At 41.4% G+C, this 20592-nt stretch overlaps 1 protein-coding gene and 1 non-coding gene across 10 annotated transcripts; both read left to right on the forward strand.

Annotated features, from left to right (window-relative positions):
- The first annotated feature begins 253 nt into the window (after positions 1 to 253).
- LOC128581744 (zinc finger protein 121-like) lies at positions 254 to 20359 on the forward strand. 9 transcript variants are annotated; one of them, XM_053584908.1, is made up of 6 exons: positions 273 to 315; positions 14157 to 14225; positions 15709 to 15868; positions 16513 to 16583; positions 17084 to 17159; positions 17620 to 20359. In XM_053584908.1, exons 5-6 carry the CDS (start codon positions 17157 to 17159, stop codon positions 18784 to 18786), a joined length of 1170 nt encoding a protein of 389 aa, XP_053440883.1. In that variant the 5' UTR covers positions 273 to 315; positions 14157 to 14225; positions 15709 to 15868; positions 16513 to 16583; positions 17084 to 17156; the 3' UTR covers positions 18787 to 20359. The 9 variants fall into 9 exon arrangements, with proteins under 9 accessions (XP_053440892.1, XP_053440883.1, XP_053440891.1 ...); XM_053584911.1 differs by lacking the exon at positions 273 to 315 and adding an exon at positions 4514 to 5038; XM_053584910.1 differs by lacking the exon at positions 273 to 315 and adding an exon at positions 13968 to 13985.
- LOC128582776 (U6 spliceosomal RNA) lies at positions 10946 to 11047 on the forward strand. The gene has a single exon (XR_008379220.1). It is a non-coding gene; the product is annotated as a U6 spliceosomal RNA (small nuclear RNA).
- Positions 20360 to 20592: the final 233 nt, after the last annotated feature.

Below are 20592 nucleotides of genomic sequence, written 5' to 3' on the forward strand. Positions count from 1 at the left end.
ATCCCGCCCCCGGCTCCGGCCCCGCCCAGTGGGCCAGATCCTAACCTCCTCTTGTCTTTTCGCCTGTTTCTACCTCCAGTTCCACTTCTGGGTCCCTGACTAAAGGAACAACAAGGGCATCCACACCTCCATGGAGGAAACTATAATTCCTGTATTCCGCGGGTCCGGCGCGGCCGACGCTCCAGTCCGGGAGCCCCGCCCGGCCGGGGGCTGGAGGCGGAAGTGGCGTCAGGACAGCCGCCATGTTTTCCGGTTCTGGCCCAAGCGCTTGTGGTGCATTTGGTCTTTATCGTGGTGGGGTTCGCTCCGGCATTGGTGAGTTCAATGTGCTTGGTGGTGGGAGGAGGGTGGGGAGGTAGCAGGTGCGCATCAAAGGGAGGATAGGGCGAGGCCGCCGAGGGGCCTCTGAATAGGGAGCCCGGCTTGCTGGGGCCACGGGTCCTCCCGGCGCGGCCAGTTCCCTGAGGCCGCTCGGGCCTTCAGTCTCTGGGACCTGCTGTTACCTGTCTTCCGCGGGGTGTTTTCATCCGCTCTGTTTTCCTCTTCTAAAGCTTCCATAGCGACGTTTGTGAATTTTGTTTTCTCCAAAGGGAAAATAATTTCCACCAGTCGCATCACGTGGACTACCTGGCGATTCCAGCGTGTTCCTAGTGAGCACTTCGTAGAAAGTTGGTTTGGGGGTGGGGCTCTGCTGCTATTTTTTCGTTAAAAGTGTTTCATCTGAGAATTTGCCTTTGTTTTGGTATCCTTTATTTTTGACGTGTTACATTTGGGTGAAAAGATGGTTAGTTGTCTAGGGTGTGCCTATTTCTGTATATAAATATGAACACGTAGATCACAAGCTTTTCTCTTAAAGAAAAGCAGGAATACTTAGCCGTTCTCTTCAACTAAAGATCCTAGGACTGTGCATCCCTACAGAGCTTAAAAAACGGGGGCCTCTAGGCCAGGCACCCGTCGCATAGTGGTTACGGGCGCCAGCCACATAACACGGAAGGTCGCGTGTTCAAACCCGACCCGGGCCAGCTAAAACAACAGCTAAACAACTGCAACAAATAAATAGCCGGGCCTTGTGGCGGGCGCCTGTAGTCTCAGCTACTTGGGAGGCTGAGGTTAGAGAATTGCTTAAGCCTAAGAGTTGGAGGTTTTGTGAGCTGTGACGCCCCGGCACTCTACCCAGGGTGACATAGTGAGAGTCTGTCTCACAAAAACAAAACAAAACAAAAAACGGGGGCCTCTAGTATGAAAGGATAGGGACTTTATTACACTGATATACTAGAGTAATGGAATTCATTATTAACAGCATATTTGGATGAAAAATTTGGATTTAATGAAAATTTGAACGTTCAGTACAAGAAACATCCATTATGGTAGATTTACTCATTTTTAGCATCGTCCTTGTTTGCTCTCTACTCAAATAGAGAAATACATTTTATGGTGAACAATTATTTGAGTGTAAGTTGAACATCAATTACACATAGGACACTTGACCTTTAAATATCTAGTAATGCATCTCATAAAGACTTTTTCCTAATAAAACCACAATACTAGTATTTTACCTAAGAAAATTAAACATAATGGTGTCATCTAATGTCTACTTTGTATAATAACTAAAACACTCAACATTTTCCCAACACACGTTGTTTGGGTGCTTTTGGATCCCATTCAAGGTTTATACATTGCAATTGTTTATGTCTTAGCATTTTTTCACCTAAAATAGTTATTATTGTCTATTATATTGACTTTTGAAGAGTTACACCTTTTTTAGGAGTCACACAATCAGACATTTCTGATTGTATTCTCAAGTTGTCTTTAGATCTTCCTCCATTTCATGCTGTTTCCTATAAACTTGTAACTTGGTGCATAGGAGAGATTGGCAAACTTACTGATAAGGGCTGATAGTATTTTATGGTGTGGGAACCATAAGATCTCAAATTACTCAGTCTTGTCTTAAGTCACTTAAGGCAAACCATAAAACCTGTTTCTCAAAATAAAAACAACTACCTGCAGAAGAGGGCATAGATTTGCTCTGAAATACCAAAGGGTTGAACTGTGTCCTATCTGTGTTTGCCAGAGGCTTCCAACAGTATCTTATTTACCATGGACACTTTGACTATCATTGGGTCTGCTGGATCAAGTGCTTGAGAAACTTGTACTACAGCCTGAACTTGCTCTGATTCATTGAAATTAGAAGCCTTCAGGTGACTGTGTGGGGTGTTAAAGCATATTCAAATTTTGTACATGTTGCTTTCAAAGTGCAGAAGGTCTACAGAGTGTTGTGCCTCCATTTTGCTGGTAGATGGTTTGAAGTTTAGTAACTTGGAGCTATCTTGTAGGGGGTGTTTTTATATGATCCAGACGGGAGACCAACAGAAACTGGTTCCTGAATCTTCCCATCTTCTCCTTTAAATTTTTCATTTAATTTTTTGATGCATTATTATGTATAATAGGTGTACATATTTTTAGGGTACATGTGATAATTTGATACACTAAATCAAATTGGGATTTCCATTACCTTAAATATTTCTTTAATGCCCACAATATTCTCTTCTACCTATTTTGAAATGTACAGTAAATTAATGTTAACTCTAGTCTCCTACTGATCTGTAGAACACCAGTTCTTATTTCTTTTACCAAACTGTGTTTGTAACTGTTAATAAACCTTTCATTATCCCTCTCTGTTTTCATGAGATACCACAGATGAGTGGGAACTTGTGATATTTGTCTTTTCTGTGCTTAACTTATTGTTCTTAATATAATCACCTCTAGTTCCATCCATGTTGCTGCATAGGACAGGATTTCATTCTTTTATGACTGAATAGTCCATTGGGTATATATACCACATTTTTTTATCCATTCATCCATTGGTGGGTTTTAGGTTAATTCTATATTTTGGCTATTGTGAATAGTGCTTCAGTAAACATGGGAATGCAAGGCTGGGCCCCGTGGCTCATGACTGTAATCCTATCACTTTGGGAGGCCAAGGCGAGTAGATAGCCTGAGCTCACAGGTTCGAGACCAGCCTGAGCAAGAGTGAGACTCCAGTCTAAAAATAGTTGGGCTTTGTGGCAGACACTTGTAGTCCCAGCTACTCAGGAGGCTAAGTCAAGAGAATCACTTGAGCCCAAGAGTTTGAGGTTGCTGTGAGCTCTGATGCCATATCACTCTACGGAGTGTAATAAAAGTGAGACTCTAGGGAATGCAGATAATCTCTTTAAGTATTGCTTTCTTTCCTTCTGGGTATATACCCAGTGGTGGTATTACTGGATCATACGTTTTATTTTTAGTTTGGGGATGTTTTTGTTTTTTTTGAGACAGAGTCTTACTCCATCACCCTGAGTAGAGTGCTGTGGCATCATCGTAGCTCCCAGCAACCTCAAACTTTTGGACTCAGGGGATCCATCCTCTTGCCTCAGCCTTCTGAGTAGCTGGGATTATGGGCATGTGCCACCACACCTAGATAGTTTTTCTATTTTTAGTAGAGATGGGGTCTCGCTCTTACTTGTCTTTTTGATAAAAGCTATTCTAACTAGAGGAAGATGGCATCTCATTGTGGTTTGATTTGCATTTCTCTGAGGACTGGTGTTGAGCATATTTTTTTTTTTCTTCAAAAACCTGTTGGCCAGTTTTTGTGTCTTCTTTTGTGAAATGTCTATCCAGATGTTTTGCCAATTTTTGTAATTAGATTTTTTTTTTTTTTTTGTGGCGATAGAGTCTCAAGTTGTCACCCTGGGTAGAGTGCTGTGGTGTCACAGCTCACAGCAACCTCCAACTCTTGGGCTTAAATGATTTCTCTTGCCTCAGCCTCCCACGTGGCTGGGACCACAGGCGCCCACCACAAGGGCCCAGCTATTTTTTTTTGTTGTTGTTGTTGTCGTCATTGTTTTTTGTTTTTGTTTTGAGACGGAGTCTCCCTATGTCGTCCTTGGTAGAGTACTGTGGCATCACAGCTCACAGCAACCTCAAACTCTTGGGCTTAAGCAATTCTCTTGCCTCAGCCTCCAAAGTACCTGGGACTACAGGCGCCCACCACAATGCCCTGCTATTTTTTGTTGCAGTTGTCATTGTTTAGCTGGCCTGGGCTGGGTTTGAACTCGCCAGGTCTGATGTAAGTGGCTGGCGCCCTAGCTTCTGAGCTACAGGCGCCGAGTCTGTAATTTTCTTTTTTTCTTCTTTTTTGTCATTGAGTTGTTTTAGCTCATTGTGTTAATCCCTTATCAGATGAATAATTTGCAGATATTTTCAGCCATTCTGTGGCTTGTCACTTTGCTTTGTTTATTACCTTCTTTACTGTGCAGAGAAGCTTTTCAGATTGATTTTTGCTTTTTAGGTGCTATACAAAAAGTCTTTGCTCTAGGAGGCAGCGGTGGGAGGATTGCTTGAACTTGAACTCGGGAGTTTGAGACCAGTGTAAGCAAGAGTAAGACCCCATCTCTGCTAAAAATAGAAAAATTATCAGGGTGTGGTGAGCACCTGTAGTCCCAGCTACTTGGGAGGCTGAGGCTGGAGGATCGTTTGAATCTAGTAATTTGAGATTTCTGTGAGATAGGCTGATGCCATTGCACTCATGTGGGTGACAGAGTAAGATGCTCTCTCCAAAAATAAAGTTAGTGAGTTAGTGAAACCAGTCTACAGACTATTCTATGCCATGATTTTGGAACTGGGAGTCCCATGTTTCTTACAGAAGTAAAAAGCAGAAAAATATTTTCTCCTCACTGATTGGATATAATTAGTATGTCAACATAATGTACCAGTGTGGTGTTTTGTGCAATGTCAATTCCTCTGGGGACTATGTTATGGCAGAGACCTGGCAATTGATAGCCTGGGGGCAATGCTGTGAAGGTATACTGTTGGTTCTTGTTTTTTTTTTTTTTTAATTGATTTGGGAGAAAAAGCATTAGCTATGTCAATATATCTTCTCTACCCAGTGATAGAGATTATGTTGATTTGCTCTAGTAAAGAGCCTGCATTTTGAAAAATGGCTACAGTTGGAGTGACCACCTAAGATCATGATCAATGACAGTCATTCTCCAAGATCCAGGTGACTTTGGCACCGGCTGACATGCTAAATTAAATTGGAATGGGCTAAGTGTTGGGATACTTCATCATTTCAAGTCTTTGATGTTGTTCATTTTTGTAGTTGTCCAAGAATGTATTATTTCAGGCTTGTTCTGTGTGGGAGTTCTAGGAGTCTCCTTGTAGTTTTTCCTGTCATAAAAGTGACCCCATTGATCAGAGAGCCAATTAGGGGATTCTGCCAATCACAAGAATATTCATGTTCCAGTTATGGAATCTGTGGAATAATCACAAGATTGGGCCTTCTATGAGTTGAATTAAGACCTGTTAAAAGGTAACCTGAGGCACCATAAAAATTTAGACGGTTTTTTTGTACAAGCAGCAACTGATGAATTGGGCAGCTCCAGATTGGACAGGGTTTGGGGGCTCTGCTAAAGAGGACGGCTGTTACAGGAAAAACATAGAAGTAAAGTAGAGAAAATATTTGGTTAGTTTTGATTGCTGCCTTATTCGGTCTATACTGTTGGAAAGTCCAGTGTTACATAACTATAAGTTAGTTGGCAATTGCTGATTGGATGGTCTTAAGTTTCTCTTAAGTTTGCATATTGAGCAAGATTAAGGTCGTTATGAGACCTCACTAGCTTTGTCTATTCAGAGATGCTTCAGACCTATTCTCCATTTGATTTATTTTAACAGACTCAATCTATCACCTGACTACTATGACCATAAACCTACCACTTTGGTGGTGGGCCACAGCAGTATTTTGGGTCCCCAGGATTTAGTGTCATCTTAGAGGCCAGTCTGGGTATGTCTTGGCTCTAGTGCATAATCACTCTAGTAAATGAGTACCAATTCCTTTGGGGAAGTCTTGAAGGAAGATTTATAGTATGAATTGAGGTGATGGTGCAGGGTCCTTTGATGACGGGCCCATAGGTTTGTGAATTGACTTAGGTGTGGTAATTGGGTAGAAGGCACTCGAATGACTCAAGTCAGGTTTTTGGCTACCGTACTTTAGACTTCTTTGTTACATAGATGGAGCAGCATTCAAGTATAGAACTTGGTGCACTGTTATCCGTGAGTGACAACTGGCCTTGCAACTGTTTTTGTATATAAAGTTTGATCGGAACACAGCTATATTAATTTGTTCGGGTTTTTCTTTTTTCTTTCTTTTTTTTTAGTCTATGTTGCACTCGGTAGAACTCCTAGACTTAAGCAATTCTATAGCCTGAGCCTCCCAAGTAGCTGGGACTACAGGCGCCCGGCGCAACACCGGCTATTTTTTATTGCAGTTGTTATTGTTGTTTTAGCTTGCCCAGGCTAGGTTTGAACCTGCCAACCATGGTGTATGTGGGTGGTGTGGTAACTACTGTGCTGCAGGTGCTGAGCCTTGTTCCATTTTCTATGGGTTCTTTCATACTGTATTAGCAGAGTTGAGTAGTTGCAACAGAGACTGTATGGTCCACATGCCTAACATGTTATGTGGCCATTTAGAGAAAGAAGCGTTTGTTAACTGCTTATCCGTTAAATTCCTAGGGACACCATTATCAGTTAGCTACCACCAAAGATCTCTCTGGGTCAGGGCATTCTGATTTACTGGTATATTTCTAACATGCTTGATGGTTACTTTGCCCACCTTGTCTTCGGTAGTTAAATTCTTTTTTTTGTTTGTTGGGTTTTTTTTTTTGTTTGTTTGTTTGTTTTGAGACAGAGTCTCATTATGTCACACTCAGTAGAATCCTGTGGCGTCACAGCTCACAGCAACCTCTAACTCTTGGGCTTAAGCGATTCTCTTGCCTCAGGTTCCCTAGTAGCTGGGACTATAGGTGCCCGCCACAACGCCCAGCTATTTTTTGTTGTTGTTTAGCAGGCCTGGGCCAGATTCAAACCCACCAGACCCAGTGCATGTGGCTGGCACCCTAACCATTGAGCTATGGGTGCCAAGCCTGGTGGTTAAATTCTACCCACTTGATTTCTGTGCTCTGGAACACTGTAATCCTGGTTGGAATCAGGGAACTCATCTCAGTGATGGTGTGGCATTCTGTACAGTCATACCTAACTTATAAAGAAGAATACAGAATTCTGCTATTCGAGGATTGCAGTACACCTTTCACTAATCTCTTTCTAAATACCTTTGTGAAGAGTATCTTCTGGTGTCTCAACATAGTTTGGGAAAAGGGTTGTACAGATGATGTATAATAAATCCAGGACAGTACTCCCAGCTCTCTAGGATTCCCTATCACATTATGTTGGGAAAATGCTGAACTTAATTTATTGTACATAGTTCACCATTTATGCCCAGGTTTCCATCATCCAACCCTGTAAGCTGTTTCAGCCATCCTTGTGTCCATGAGGTATGTATTAAATTCACAATGTCTAATAATGAGCCTCCTGTAAATGAACGTGGTCTATTGTGTTATATATAGCCCAACCTCTGTGGTTAAACATCCTGTACGTGACATGTTCCCTAGTTTTTTAGGGTATGTATTATCAGAATTGGAATTATTTTATTGTGTGAGCTATTTTCTGTTTTATTGTGTCCTATTCCTGCCCTTAGAAACCCTAAGTGAAAACACAGGTTTTTTTTTTTTTTTTTTTTTGTAGAGACAGTTTCACTTTGTCACCCTCGGTAAAGGGCTGGTGTCACACAGCTCTCAGCACCCTCACAGCAGCTCCTGGGCTTACGTGATTATCTTGCCTCAGCCTCCCAAGTAGCTGGGACTACAAGCGCCCGCCATAATGCCTGGCTATTTTTTTGTCGCAGTTTGGCCAGCGTTGGGTTTGAATCCGCCACCCTTGGTATATGGGGCCGGCACCCTACCCACTGAGCCATAGGCACTACCCAAGAACACAGGGTTTTCAAAGTAGAGGAAAGCTGGTCTCCTGAAACCAAAGGGCAAGGTATCTTTCTGGTAAGGGAGGTTTATTTGGGGAGTTTCTATTTTTCTTTCTTTTTTTCTTAATCCCCACTGTTTACCAACTGCTATATTTGGGACACTGCTCTCCATGGCACACTGAACAGGCCTGCAGGTGAGAGAGTGGAGGCACTAGAATTAGGGGTTTCTAGTTTCATCTGGATCCCAACTAGATGCCTTCATTTCAAGTTTCATGCTCTTGTTTTTCCCATAGGAATGGTCTAATTTTCAAATAAAAAAATCAGTGATTCCTTTTGACTTTACCTGTGGTTGTAGTTTAACCTGTGCAGTTTTGGGGGGGTTTGATTTTGAATGATTTCAGCCCCTTGGCCACAAGAAATAGCTTTCTTTAAGGAGTATCTGTAAAAAGTTCTTTGGTTCTCAGACCTTGACTTGATCTGCAGAGTAGGAGATCTGAGCTTGTCATTTTTCTTCTTCTTCTTTTTTTTTTTGTAGAGACAGAGTTTTCACTTTATCCCCCTAGTAGAGTGCCATGGTGTCAGCACAGCTCACAGCAACCTCCAACTCCTGGGCTTAGGCAATTCTCTTGCCTCAGCCTCCGGAGTAACTGGGACTATAGGCGCCTGCCACAACGCCCAGCTATTTTTTTGTTGCAGTTTGGCCGGGGCTGGATTTGAACCCACCACCCTTAGTATATGGGGCTGGTGCCCTGCCCACTGAGCCACAGGTGCCACCCAAGCTTGTCATTTTTCTTGCAAATATATTCAGAAGATTGTATAACTCATCTCACTTGTAATCCTTATAGTGATCATTACTGCTGTACTAATAAAAAACATCATTCACTTGGACACTTAAAGCAAGCACTTCATCAGAATCAACTGTATGTAAGTGTCATTATTATGATGCCACTGCATGTCTTTTCCATCGTCAAGAACCTTAACTCTCTCCTTACCCCCAAAACCTTGACCAAGCCAGTTTCCATATTTCATCTTTACAGTCCACAGCAATCATGCCTTGGTTACTTGTTTTGAATAGCGAAAGTATAATTTTAAAATGTAAAGAAAACCCTAGTAGATACTCTAGAGTTGATGGGGAATAGCTAGGGAAGGCCAAGCTTATTGGGGTAGAGGCCTCTTTCCAGGAGTTGAGTTCAGACTTTATTAGAGAAAATATTATTAAAGACAGTGAAGAAATTTTGGGGTGGCTTGGGTCACTAGAGGCAAGAGGTGATTAGCAATCATTTGGCAAGCATTGTACAACCCTTGGAATGCAAACCAGCCATGTTTGTTGGGCAGATATGTAGAAGTTGGGATGCTATGGTAGGTGCAAAACCTAGAGCATTAGCTTGGCACCTGTACTCAAGTGGTTAGGGTGCTGGCCACACATGCTGGGGCTGGCGGGTTTGAACCCGGCCTGGGTCTGCTGAACAATGACAACAACAGCAAAAAATAGCTGGGTGTTGTGGCGGGTGCCTGTAGTCCCAGCTACTTGGGAGGCTGAGGCAAGAGAATGGCTTAAGCCCAAGAGTTAGAGGTTGCTGTGAGCTGTGACGCCACGGCATTCTACTGAGTGCAACATAGTGAGACTCTGTCTCGAAAAAAAACAAAAAACAAAATACCTAGAACATTAAGCATTCATCTCAGGAGGCCTTAAAAACAGTCTCCAGTAAACAGACAAGGCATGGGTCATATGTGAGTGCTTAGAGGAATGTTCCTCCCACTACTGGATTCTTAGAATAATTTAGTACATACTGAAAACATTCGCAGGGGTCCTCAAACTATGGCCTGCGGGCCACGTGAGGTGGTGTGATTGTATTTGTTCCCGTTTTGTTTTTTTACTTCAAAATAAGATACGTGTGGTGTGCATAGGAATTTGTTCATAGTTTTTTTTTTTTTCAAACTATAGTCCGGCCCTCCAGCGGTCTGAGGGACTGCGAACTGGCCCCCTGTTTAAAATGTTTGAGGACCCCTGGAAAACAGGTTTACATTTGGTTATGAACTGTTATTTAGCTATCATCTATGTGTGTACTTTGACCATGTTGAGAAAGACCTCATCTGTCAGAGAACAGTCACCAGGTACCTTTAGTGAGCCAGGCTCTGTTGCCAGGTACTGGCAAACAGTGGTATCAAAAAGAGACATAATGCTGCTCAAGATAGGAAGAAAAACTCTAGAAAAGACAGAATAGCCTATGTTTAGGTAACATTGTCACAAATAATTACTTAGAGATATAGCATTCTTATTTTTTTCCTTTTCTGAGAGCCGCTGTGGGTAGAGTGCTGTGGCACCATAGCTCACAGCAACCTGAAACTCTTGCTTCAGCCTCTTCAGTAGCTGAGACTACAGGTACCCACTACAATTCCTGGCTAGTTGAAAAATAGCATTCATTGCGATAAAAGTTTTTTTTTTTTTCCCTTGAAACAGAGTCTCACTTTGTTGCCCACGCTGGAGTATCATGGCATCATTGGCCTAGTTCATAGCAACCTCAGACTCCTAGGTTCAAGCAATCCTCTTGTCTCAGCCTCCCAAGTAGGGGGGCCTGAAGGTGCCCGCTACAATGTGGGCTAATTTTCCTATTTTTAATAGAAAATGGGTCTCACTCTTGCTCAGGCTGCTCTCAAACTCCTGAGCTCAAGTGATCCTCCTGCCTCAGCCTCCCAGAGTGTTAGGATTGCAGGTGTGATCCACTGTACCCAGCTGATAAAAGATTTTCTTTCACAAAAAAAAATACAAAAATTCAGCTCAGCACCTATAGCTCAGCCACTAGGGCACCAGCCACATACACCAGAGCTGGCAGGTTCGGTTCAAACCCAGCCAAACAACGACAACTAGAACAAAAAAGTAGCCAGGAGCTGTGGGGGGGGGTGCCTGTAGTCCCAGCTACTTGAGAGGCCGAGGCAAGAGAATCACTTAAGGCCGAGTTTGAGGTTGCTGTGAGCTGTGATGCCACACTTTACCTAGGGTGACAAAGTGAGACCCTGTGTCAAAAAAGTAAAATAAATAAATAAATAAATTCAAAACGTGCGTCCACTTGGTAATGTTACATACAAAATAATACTAGAGTGCTCGCTTCGGCAGCACATATACTAAAATTGGAACAATACAGAGACGATTAGCATGGCCCCTGCGCAAAATAATACTAGATAGAAATACTAGATAGAATTCTGGATAAGTCCAGAATTCTAGTGAGAGATTTTACCATGTTTCTCATATATTTTTTCTAAAATATGAAGGAAATAATACAGATATACAAATTAAAATGTGTATACTGCCTAATGCTATTATTCAGAATTCTGTATTTAGTAACTGATAGAAATCAGACAGTGCTTGTCTGGAGAATTTGGGAATGGACTTGGGGGGTGCAGAGAGCTTTCTTGGAGGTGAATATGTTCTGTATCTTGTGCTTATACAAGTATATGCAATTGTCAGAACTCATCTACTGAATACTTCTGATATGTGCATTTCATTATGTTTGTCATGGTTCACTTTTTTAAAAAAAGGAAGAGCCTATGAAGATGCTACCAAACTAAAAACATTTGGGGACCTGTTCAGCTTGAGGATCCCCAGTTTGAGGCTGCTGATAGAAAGTTCAATTTACACTAGAACTGTAATCATTTTTGTGCCCCTGTGAAATTTTCAGGGTTTTGCTTCTCTCATTTGTAAAGTTGTGAGGGTGAATTGAGTTCATAAGTAGTGAACTGTGGAACATTGAGTTTTTGGATTTATTTATTTATTTATGTTTTGAGAGTCTCACTCTGTTGCTTTGGGTAGAAGACCGTGGCGTCATAGCTTACAGCAAACTCAAACTCATAGCTTAAGAGATCCTCCTGCCTCAGCCTCCCAAGTAGCTAGGACTACAGGCACCCATCACAACACTAGCTATTTTTAGAGATGGGGTCTTGCTCTTGCTCAGGTTGGTCTCGAACTCCTGAGCTCAAGCAGTCCACCCTCCTCGGCCTCCCAGAGTGCTGGGATTATAAGCATGAGCCACTGCGCACGGCCAGAATTTTTGTATCATTTGAATATCATTCCATATATCACTTTTTGGGCTTCTGTTCAGTGTTTGATTTATTAAAGATTGTTGTGAATTTTTGACAAAGAGTTAATCTTTAAACAACATATGGAGTAAATATAATATGTAGCATGGCAAAAAAGATTATATAAACGTTTATATAATCAGTATACATAATTTATATTTAGACCCCATTCACAGTTGAAAAGGGACATTCATGTATCCAAGTTTTAAAAAAAAGATTTCCAATAACTAAATAAAGTATAAATTTTTAAATTTTAACTAAATTAAATGAAATAATAAAGCTTGTTCTAAAGTCATACTAGGTACATATGAAGTCCACAGGAGCACATGTGGCTCCTTTCTGTGGTATTGTGTAGAGCAGATTTAGACCTAGTTTTAATAGAGATGGGGGTCTTCCTGTTGCTCAGGCTGGTCTTGAACTCCAGAGCTCAAGTGATTGTCCCATCTCGCCTCAGAGTGCTAGGGTTACAAGTGGGAGCCACTGTACCCAGCTAGGAGTTCATGGTTTTGAGCAAACTAACCTGCATACAAGCTTTGGTTCACCAATCTTTCTTTTTTTTTTTTTTAGAGACGGAGTTTCACTTTGTCGCCCTTGGTAGAGTGCCATGGTGTCACAGCTCACAGCAACCTCCAGCTCTTGGGCTTAGGTGATTCTCTTGCCTCAGCCTCCCGAGTAGCTGGGACTACAGGTGCCCACTACAACGCCCAGCTGTTTTTTTTTTTTTTTGTTGTTGTTGTTTTTGCAGTTTGGCCAGAGCTGGGTTCAAACCCACCACCCTTGGTATATGGGGCCGGCACCCTACTCACTGAGCCACAGGCGCCTCCCTGGTTCACCAGTTTTTAAGTAGCTGATTTTGAACCTGTTAGTGTCATCTGAATGGATGAGGATTAACTATTAAACAGGGGTAACTTCTATTGTGAAGTACTGTCATGATAATTAAGTGAGCTTATACAGAGAGTGCCAAAAAAGTACACACATTTTAAGAAAGGGAAAAACTATTAAAATTGTACTTAATATACTGATGACAAAAGATGACTACAAATCACGTTTGACTTCTGCAGTTATAAGAGGTGCTGTGAAGGTCATGCTGCACATTGCTACCATAATTCAATTTAACTTCAAAAAGTAATACATAGGCTTGGCACCCATGGCACAGTGGTTATGGCGCCAGCCACATACACTGAGGGTGGTGGGTTCAAACCCCGCCTTGACCAGCTAAACAACAATGACGGCTGCAACAAAAAATAGCTGGGCGTTGTGGCGAGTGCCTGTAGTCCCAGCTACTTGCGAGTCTGAGGCAAGAGAATCACTTAAGCCCAAGAGTTTGAGGTTGCTATGAGCTGTGATGCCACAGCACTCTACCAAGGGCAATGTAGTGAGCCTCTGTCTCAAAAAAAAAAAAAGTAATACATAGATAACATCTTTTAAATGTGCATACTTTTTTTTTTTTACATTTTGTATATATAAGGCTCCTACTGAGATGTTTGACATATACTGTTGTTCAGTAGAAGATTACCAATGCTTATGGAGTACTCTGGTTTTTTAGTAGCTATCACATATATCATCTGTAGAGAGAATATTAATGTGTGGTGTTTGACCTTATGATCAATGGTTAATATGAAATATGTAGATGTTCCTGTATCAAGCGGAATGGCGATTGTGTTATCCATTTAGATTCATAAGTTTCTGTGAAGTGGTCTTGACATCAAAGAAAGGAGTATTGAGGCAGATTTCATTGACATCTGAATGGCAGCCATTAATTTTTGTCCCATGGTGAGTTCTGTTGTTTTTTAAAGGACTCTGCCTTGGGTACCCCCTATACAATAGAACCCTATGGTATGGGGCTGAGCAGTCTTGGCCCGGGTTTGTTTCAGTGGTGCTGGAGTGGGCTAGAGAATGTTGCTTTGGGAGAGGTGCTGCCTAATCTCTTTCGTAAGTATCATCACCTTGGGTAAATTAAGACTCACATTTCTCAGGACTTAACTTTCCTTACCTTTAAGTTGAGATTGTTGCTCTTTTCCTTAGGGATAGAGGTATAGTTCACCATTCCTCTCTGGAACTTGAGGTGAGACAGACTTCTCTGACCTTGTATGGCAGTAGGTTGTTCATATGTGTTTGTTTTCTGGAATGTGCAGGATTACATGGGAATTACATACTGGGATGGAGTGACTTCCAGATAGCGTGAATGTGGAAATTACAGTCAACTCTGGGTTCTCATGCCTTTTTTCTTTTTCAGGAAGTTACTTTTCTCGGGTCTTCATCTTCTGCCTTCATGGAAAAAAGTTGAAGGCTGCAAGGATGATGGGTAACTGATAAAAGTGCATAAATGACATAAAAAATGTCATGCTTTGTATCCAGCTGGTAGACACATTTGCTTCTGGATTAATTGGTCTTCAGAGCTTCTTGAAACAAAACCTCAAGGATTTTGAGTCCCCTGTTGAATTTATTGGTAGACTGAAGGCTATATATTAATTAGGTATTACTTGGAAAATCATCCCAATATTTCAGTAATTGGCTGTAAATTTGACCCTCGTGGTGCGAAATGCCTGTTTCTTATTTTGCAAAGTGCTCTGACGTACAATAAGGAAGAGGGAGGTTGTCCTTAAAGAATTGATTGATACATCATTTTATCAAGTGCATGCAATATGCTCAGAAGTGTGCTGTAGTACAGGGAAATGAGAAGAGTTCCTGGTCTAGGTGTGGGGAGATAAGTTCATGTGTTAGAAAGCCTATGACTGGCTTGGCATCTGTGGCTCAAGTGGCTAAGGCACCAGCCACATACACCAGAGCTGGTGGGTTCGAATCCAGCCCCAGCCCGCCAAACAACAATGCCGGCTGCAACCAAAAAATAGCCGTTGTGGCGGGCGACTGTAGTCCCAGCTACTTGTGAGGCAGAGGCAGCAGAATCGCTTGAGCCCAGGAGTTTGAGGTTGCTGTGAGCTGTGATGCCACGGTACTGTACCCAGGGCAACAGCTTGAGGCTTTGTCTCAAAAAAAAAAAAAAAAGGAGAAAGAAAGAAAGCCATATGACTGGCAAAGACTGACAGTGAGTGCAGATAGAGAAAAGTTCCTAGGACCACTGGACTCTAGGGTAGGCAGTGGGAGCTCTCACAACCCTGTGCAGGCATTGGGTTCTCCCTTCCTTCATTATTGTCAGTGAATATTGGTAGACATGTTGCAGGGCTCGAACCAGCATGTGTATTAGGATTTAGGACTTATGACCTTTGATGATGTGGCTCTAGAGTTCACCCAAGAAGAGTGGATTTTATTGTATCAAACTTAGAAAATCCTATATAGAGATGTGATCATGGAGAACAATAAGAACATGCCCTCAGTAGATAAGACTCATTCCTTGTAGCCTCCTATGGAACACATACATATTATGGAATAACACTTCAGGGTCAGTGATGTCAAATCTGAAAACTGCAAAATAGCAGAGATAGTCACTACAGTAGTGGTTTTAATCTAGTGTGCTGGCTTTTAAAATGTGGTTTGAAGATAAATAGCACCATTGTCATTCTGTTAGAAACGTACATTTGCAGACTCCACTTTTAATATGGTGAATCAGAAAATCTGTGGTCCTGTTGTCTGTTTTTTTTGTCGTTGTTGTTTGTTTTTTGAGACAGAGTCTCACTATATCGCCCTTGGTAGAGTGCTGTAGCATCATAGCTCACAGCAACCTCAAACTCTTGGGCTTAAGCGATTCTCTTACCTCAGCCTCTTGAATAGCTGGGACTACAGGCACTTGCCGTAACAGCCGGCTATTTTTGTTGTTGTTCCTGTTGCAGTTGTCGTTGTTCAGCTGGCCTGGGCCAGGTTTGAACCTGCCAGCCTTGATGTATGTGGCCAGCGCCGCAAACACTGTGCTACAGGTGCCGAGCCATGTTTGTCTGTGTTTTAACAAGACCTCCAGATAAATCTGATTCACTCCTAAGTTGAGAACCACAGGTATAGTAGTTTTCTTTCTTTCTTTTTTTTTTTTTAATTTCAGCTTTCTTGTTCATTCTTCTTCATTTGAAGTATTCTTTTTTTTTGTTCATTTTCTTCTTCCTCTGGTGATGCTCTTTCCCATTGCCTCCCCAGTAGCTGGGATTACAGATGCTCACCACAACGTCCGGCTGTTTTTGATGTTGTTAGTAGTGACGGGATCTTACTCTGGCTCACTGCTGCTCATACTGGTCTCAAACCTCTGAGCTCAGAAAATTCATCTGCCTCGGCCTCTCACAGCGCTGGGACTACAGCTGTGAGCCACCATGCCAGGCCAGTAGTTTTCTTTTTTAAGAAAACAAAGATCTCTGGTGGCACCTGTAGCTCAAGCAGCTAAGGCGCCAGCCATATACACCAGAGTGGGCAGGTTCGAATCCAGCCCAGGCCTGCCAAACAATGACAACTACAACCAAAAAATAGCTGGGCATTGTGGTGGGCTCCTGTATTCCCAGCTACTTGGGAGGCTGAGGCAAGAGAATCACTTAAGCCCAGGAGTTTGAGGTTGCTGTGAGCTGTGATACCGTGGCACTCTACCCAGGGCTCTATAGCTTGAGGCTCTGCCTAAAAAAAAAGAAAATGAAGATCTCTCTTTTCTCTTTGTACAGGATATCAGCTGTTTAAGCCCAGTCTGATCTCTTGGTTAGAGGAAAAGGAATTGCAAGAAGAGAGATCCAAGGTAAGTGTTTGTGGAGATCATTCCTGGGCAATAAGAAGTTCAGTATGTTTGGAAGTATAATGACGAAAACTTTCTTAAGGTGTACTTTGTCACAGACCGTGAAACCATTGGACTCAGAAGTTTTATGCTATGTTCAGGCCCCCCCTTAATTTTTTATTTATCTCATAAACACTATGCTATGATTTCACAAATGACTTGTTCTTTTTTTTCTTTTAGTTTATGATTTTAATATATGATTATTCAGATTGTGTCTGCTTTCTTTCCTTGGTAATGCTGTCTGTTCACTATCTTATTTAAGTTCCATAGAATAAATGCTTTAAAAAATTAATAAATTTTGACTCGTATGATTCACATATAGACATAGGGAAACTGCTCCAATCTGTATTTGCTTAATTTTTTTAGTGTGTTTAATATGAAAAATACAAATTACCTTTATCATTTTTAACTTATTTAACCTACCATTTTATTCTGTAAACCCTTATTTTTTTGTCTTACTTCAGAATGGCAACTTAAACCAAAGTATCAGCACTTCAGCAGGATATTTTTTGGTTAAAAACATCAAATTGCATACAAATGGTAAGATTAATAAGGAAGATTTCTTATTTACTACACTCAAAAAAATATTGGGAATTCCATTGTAGGTAATCAACACAAATGACCAATAATTGAGAGTTGTAATGTTCACCTAAGCAGGAAGAATGTCTGTAGAGGGATACTGTAAAATATGTAAGGGGGTAGCCTAATCGTATCTTGAAACTTGGTACAAGTACAGATTACCACATGTATAACTAGGTAATAAGATTTTGAAAACAATTTTACAAAACCATTCAGGAATTTTTTCAAAGTTAGAGGAGATGGCATAAGACCCTTGAAATAGGGTGACATTCAATATGTAAGAAATCCACAGGGTAGGAACTGTGTGTATGTAATGAAAATGGCAAAATTTCATCATCATCATTATAATGTGTCTGATTGCAGATAGGTGGGATCTATTAAGTCTGAAAAATCAATTAATTATCATTCATCTCTTCAACAGGCAGAAAGCCACAATGAAGGGGAACTCTCTGACTATAAGCAACCTGGAGAAGTCTTCCATGAACACCCATGCTTTCAGACACACACTATAACTCAAAATACAAGAAACACTTATGACTGTAATCAGAATGGAGAAAACTCTCCTTTGTGCAAGAAAACCACTACTGGAGAGAAGTGGTTTAGTCAGTGTAGAAAAGCCTTCAGCCTTCCACCAGATGATGATGTTCACCAGGGAATGTGCTTGGAAGACAAATCCTTTGAATGCAGTGACTTTGAGCAAGCTTTTGTTAATCAGCCATACCTTCAGGCACATGGGATTGCACCTGATGGAGAAAAACTCTATGAGCAAGAGCCATGTGAGGGAGCTTTTACTTACTCCACAAGCCATGCTATGTCTCTTCCAATGTGTACTGTGCAAAAACCCTACGAATGTAAGGAATGTGGAAGATTCTTTAGATGTATTTCATACCTTAATAGTCACATGCGAACCCATACTGGGGAGAAACGCTATGAATGTAAGGAATGTGGAAAATGTTTCACTGGTTCTTCACACCTAGTTGAACATGTAAGAATTCATACTGGAGAGAAACCCTATGAATGTAAGGAATGTGGAAGAGCCTTCACTGGGCAATCAGGCCTTACTAAACATGTACGAACACACACTGGAGAGAAGCCCTATGAATGTAATGAATGTGGGAAAGCATACAATAGGCTTTACCTACTAACTGAACATTTTAAGACTCACACAGAGGAGAAGCCCTTTGAATGTAAGGTATGTGGAAAATCATTTAGAAGTTCCTCGTGCCTTAAGAATCATGTTCGAATTCACACTGGAATCAAACCTTATAAGTGTAAGGACTGTGGGAAAGCCTTCACTGTTTCCTCAAGCCTACATAATCACATAAAAACTCACACTGGTGAGAAGCCCTATGAATGTAAGGAATGTGGGAAATCTTTCGCTACATCTTCACAACTTATTGAACATATAAGAACACACACTGGAGAGAAACCGTACATATGTAAGGAATGTGGCAAAACCTTCCGTGCTTCTTCACACCTACAAAAACATGTTATAATTCACACTGGAGAGAAACCTTACAAATGTACAGAGTGTGGGAAAGCCTACAATAGATTTTATCTGCTAACTAAACATTTAAAAACACACTGAAAAAACTCTTTGAATGTAAGTAATGCAGAAAATCCTTTAGAAGAATTTCTCACACCTCAGTTATCACATCCAAGTTCACATTGAGGAGAAATCTATTGGTATTAAAGAATGTGGGAAAGTCTGCAGGCATCCCCCTATACTTCAAAGACATAAAAGAACTGAGAGTCTCAGGATCCTCCATGGATTTTAAGAAAGTAGGAGAGCTACTAGAATCTATCTGGGGTTTTTTGTTTGTTTGAAAATACACATTCTTCTCATTGCAATCTAATCACAATGAAGCAATTAAGAACTCACCCTGGAGCCATACAGTGTAGGAAACAGGGACTACCTTCACCTATTTTTTTGGGTCTTAACTAAATATGTGGGATCACAAGCATGCCTTAGAGAATGTGGGTTCACGTTTTCAGACAATTGCAATAAACTAAATATTGCAATAAAGTGAGTCATACAAATTTTTGGCTTCTCAGTACATACATGTTACATTTACAGTGTGTGTGAAGGCATTATGTCTAACAAACAACATACTTAAAAATGTTAATGATTATCTGAGCCTTCATTGTGTCAAAAATTTTCTTGCTGGTATGGAGTGTTGCTTTGATGTTGATGGCAGCTGACAGATTGAGGTGGTGGTTGCTGAAGATTGGAGATGGATGTGGCAGTTAATTAAAGTAAGAATGAAGTTTTATTTTTTTCTTTTTCTTTCTTTTTTGAGAGAAGAGAGTCTTACTATGTCCCCCTTGGTAGAGTGCTGTGGCATTACAGCTCATAGCAACCTCAAACTCTTGGGCTTAAGTGATTCTCTTGCCTCAGCCTCCCAAGTATTTGGGACTACAGGCACCCACTACAATGCCTGGCTATTTTTTGTGTGTGCGTTTAGCAGGCTGGGGCTGGGTTGAAACCCACCAGCCCCAGTGCATGTGGCCAGCGCCCTAACCACTGAGCTATGGGCACCCAGCCAAAGAAAAGGACTACATTTCTTTAGATATATTAATCAAAATATAAATTTAGGAAAAAAGTCATTTTGTATGAGAAAGAATCTTGGCATGGTAAATTTTTGTCCTCTGGTAGAGTCTTTGATTCCAATATAAAAATAATTACAGGACTAAGACTAGGGAATTTAAGAAAATGATAAAAAAAAAAATCTTATGTTCAGGAGGCTTTATGCAAGACTGTCTTCTGAAAAAAATGGTATGTATGATTGGGTTGGTTGGAATGGAAATAAATTGTGTATACGTTTTTTTCCTAAACATTAAGTGTTTGTTTTAGTGTTGTACTGACAGGACCATAGTTTGGTTCTGTATGAAACAAAGTTGGTTTTTTGTTTGTTTGTTTGTTTTTTGAGACGGAGTCTCAAGCTGTCACCCTGGGTAGATTGCTGTGGTGTCACAGCTCACAGCAACCTCGAATGTTTTTGTTGCAGTTGTCGTTGTTTTAGCTGGCCCAGGCTGGGTTTGAACTCGCCAGGTCCAGTGTATGTGGCTGGCGCCCTACCCCCTGAGCTACAGGCTCTGCCTGTATGAAACAAAGTTTTATTAATATGTACTTAGAAGTTTTGATTTTTAGGCTTAGGCTTGGCACCCGTAGCTCAGTGGTTAGGGTGCTGGCCATGTACACTGCGGCTGGTGGGTTCGAACCTGGCCGGGCCTGCTAAACAACAATGACAACAACAAAAAAAAATCTGGGCATTGTGGTAGGTGCCTGTAGTCCCACCTACTTGGGAGGCTGAGGCAACAGAATCGCTTAAGCCCAAGAGTTTGAGGTTGCTGTGAGCTGTGACGCCATAGCTCTCTACCGAGGGAGACATAG

The sequence above is a fragment of the Nycticebus coucang genome, chromosome 3, assembly GCF_027406575.1.
Source record: "Nycticebus coucang isolate mNycCou1 chromosome 3, mNycCou1.pri, whole genome shotgun sequence".
Lineage (NCBI taxonomy): Eukaryota > Metazoa > Chordata > Mammalia > Primates > Lorisidae > Nycticebus > Nycticebus coucang.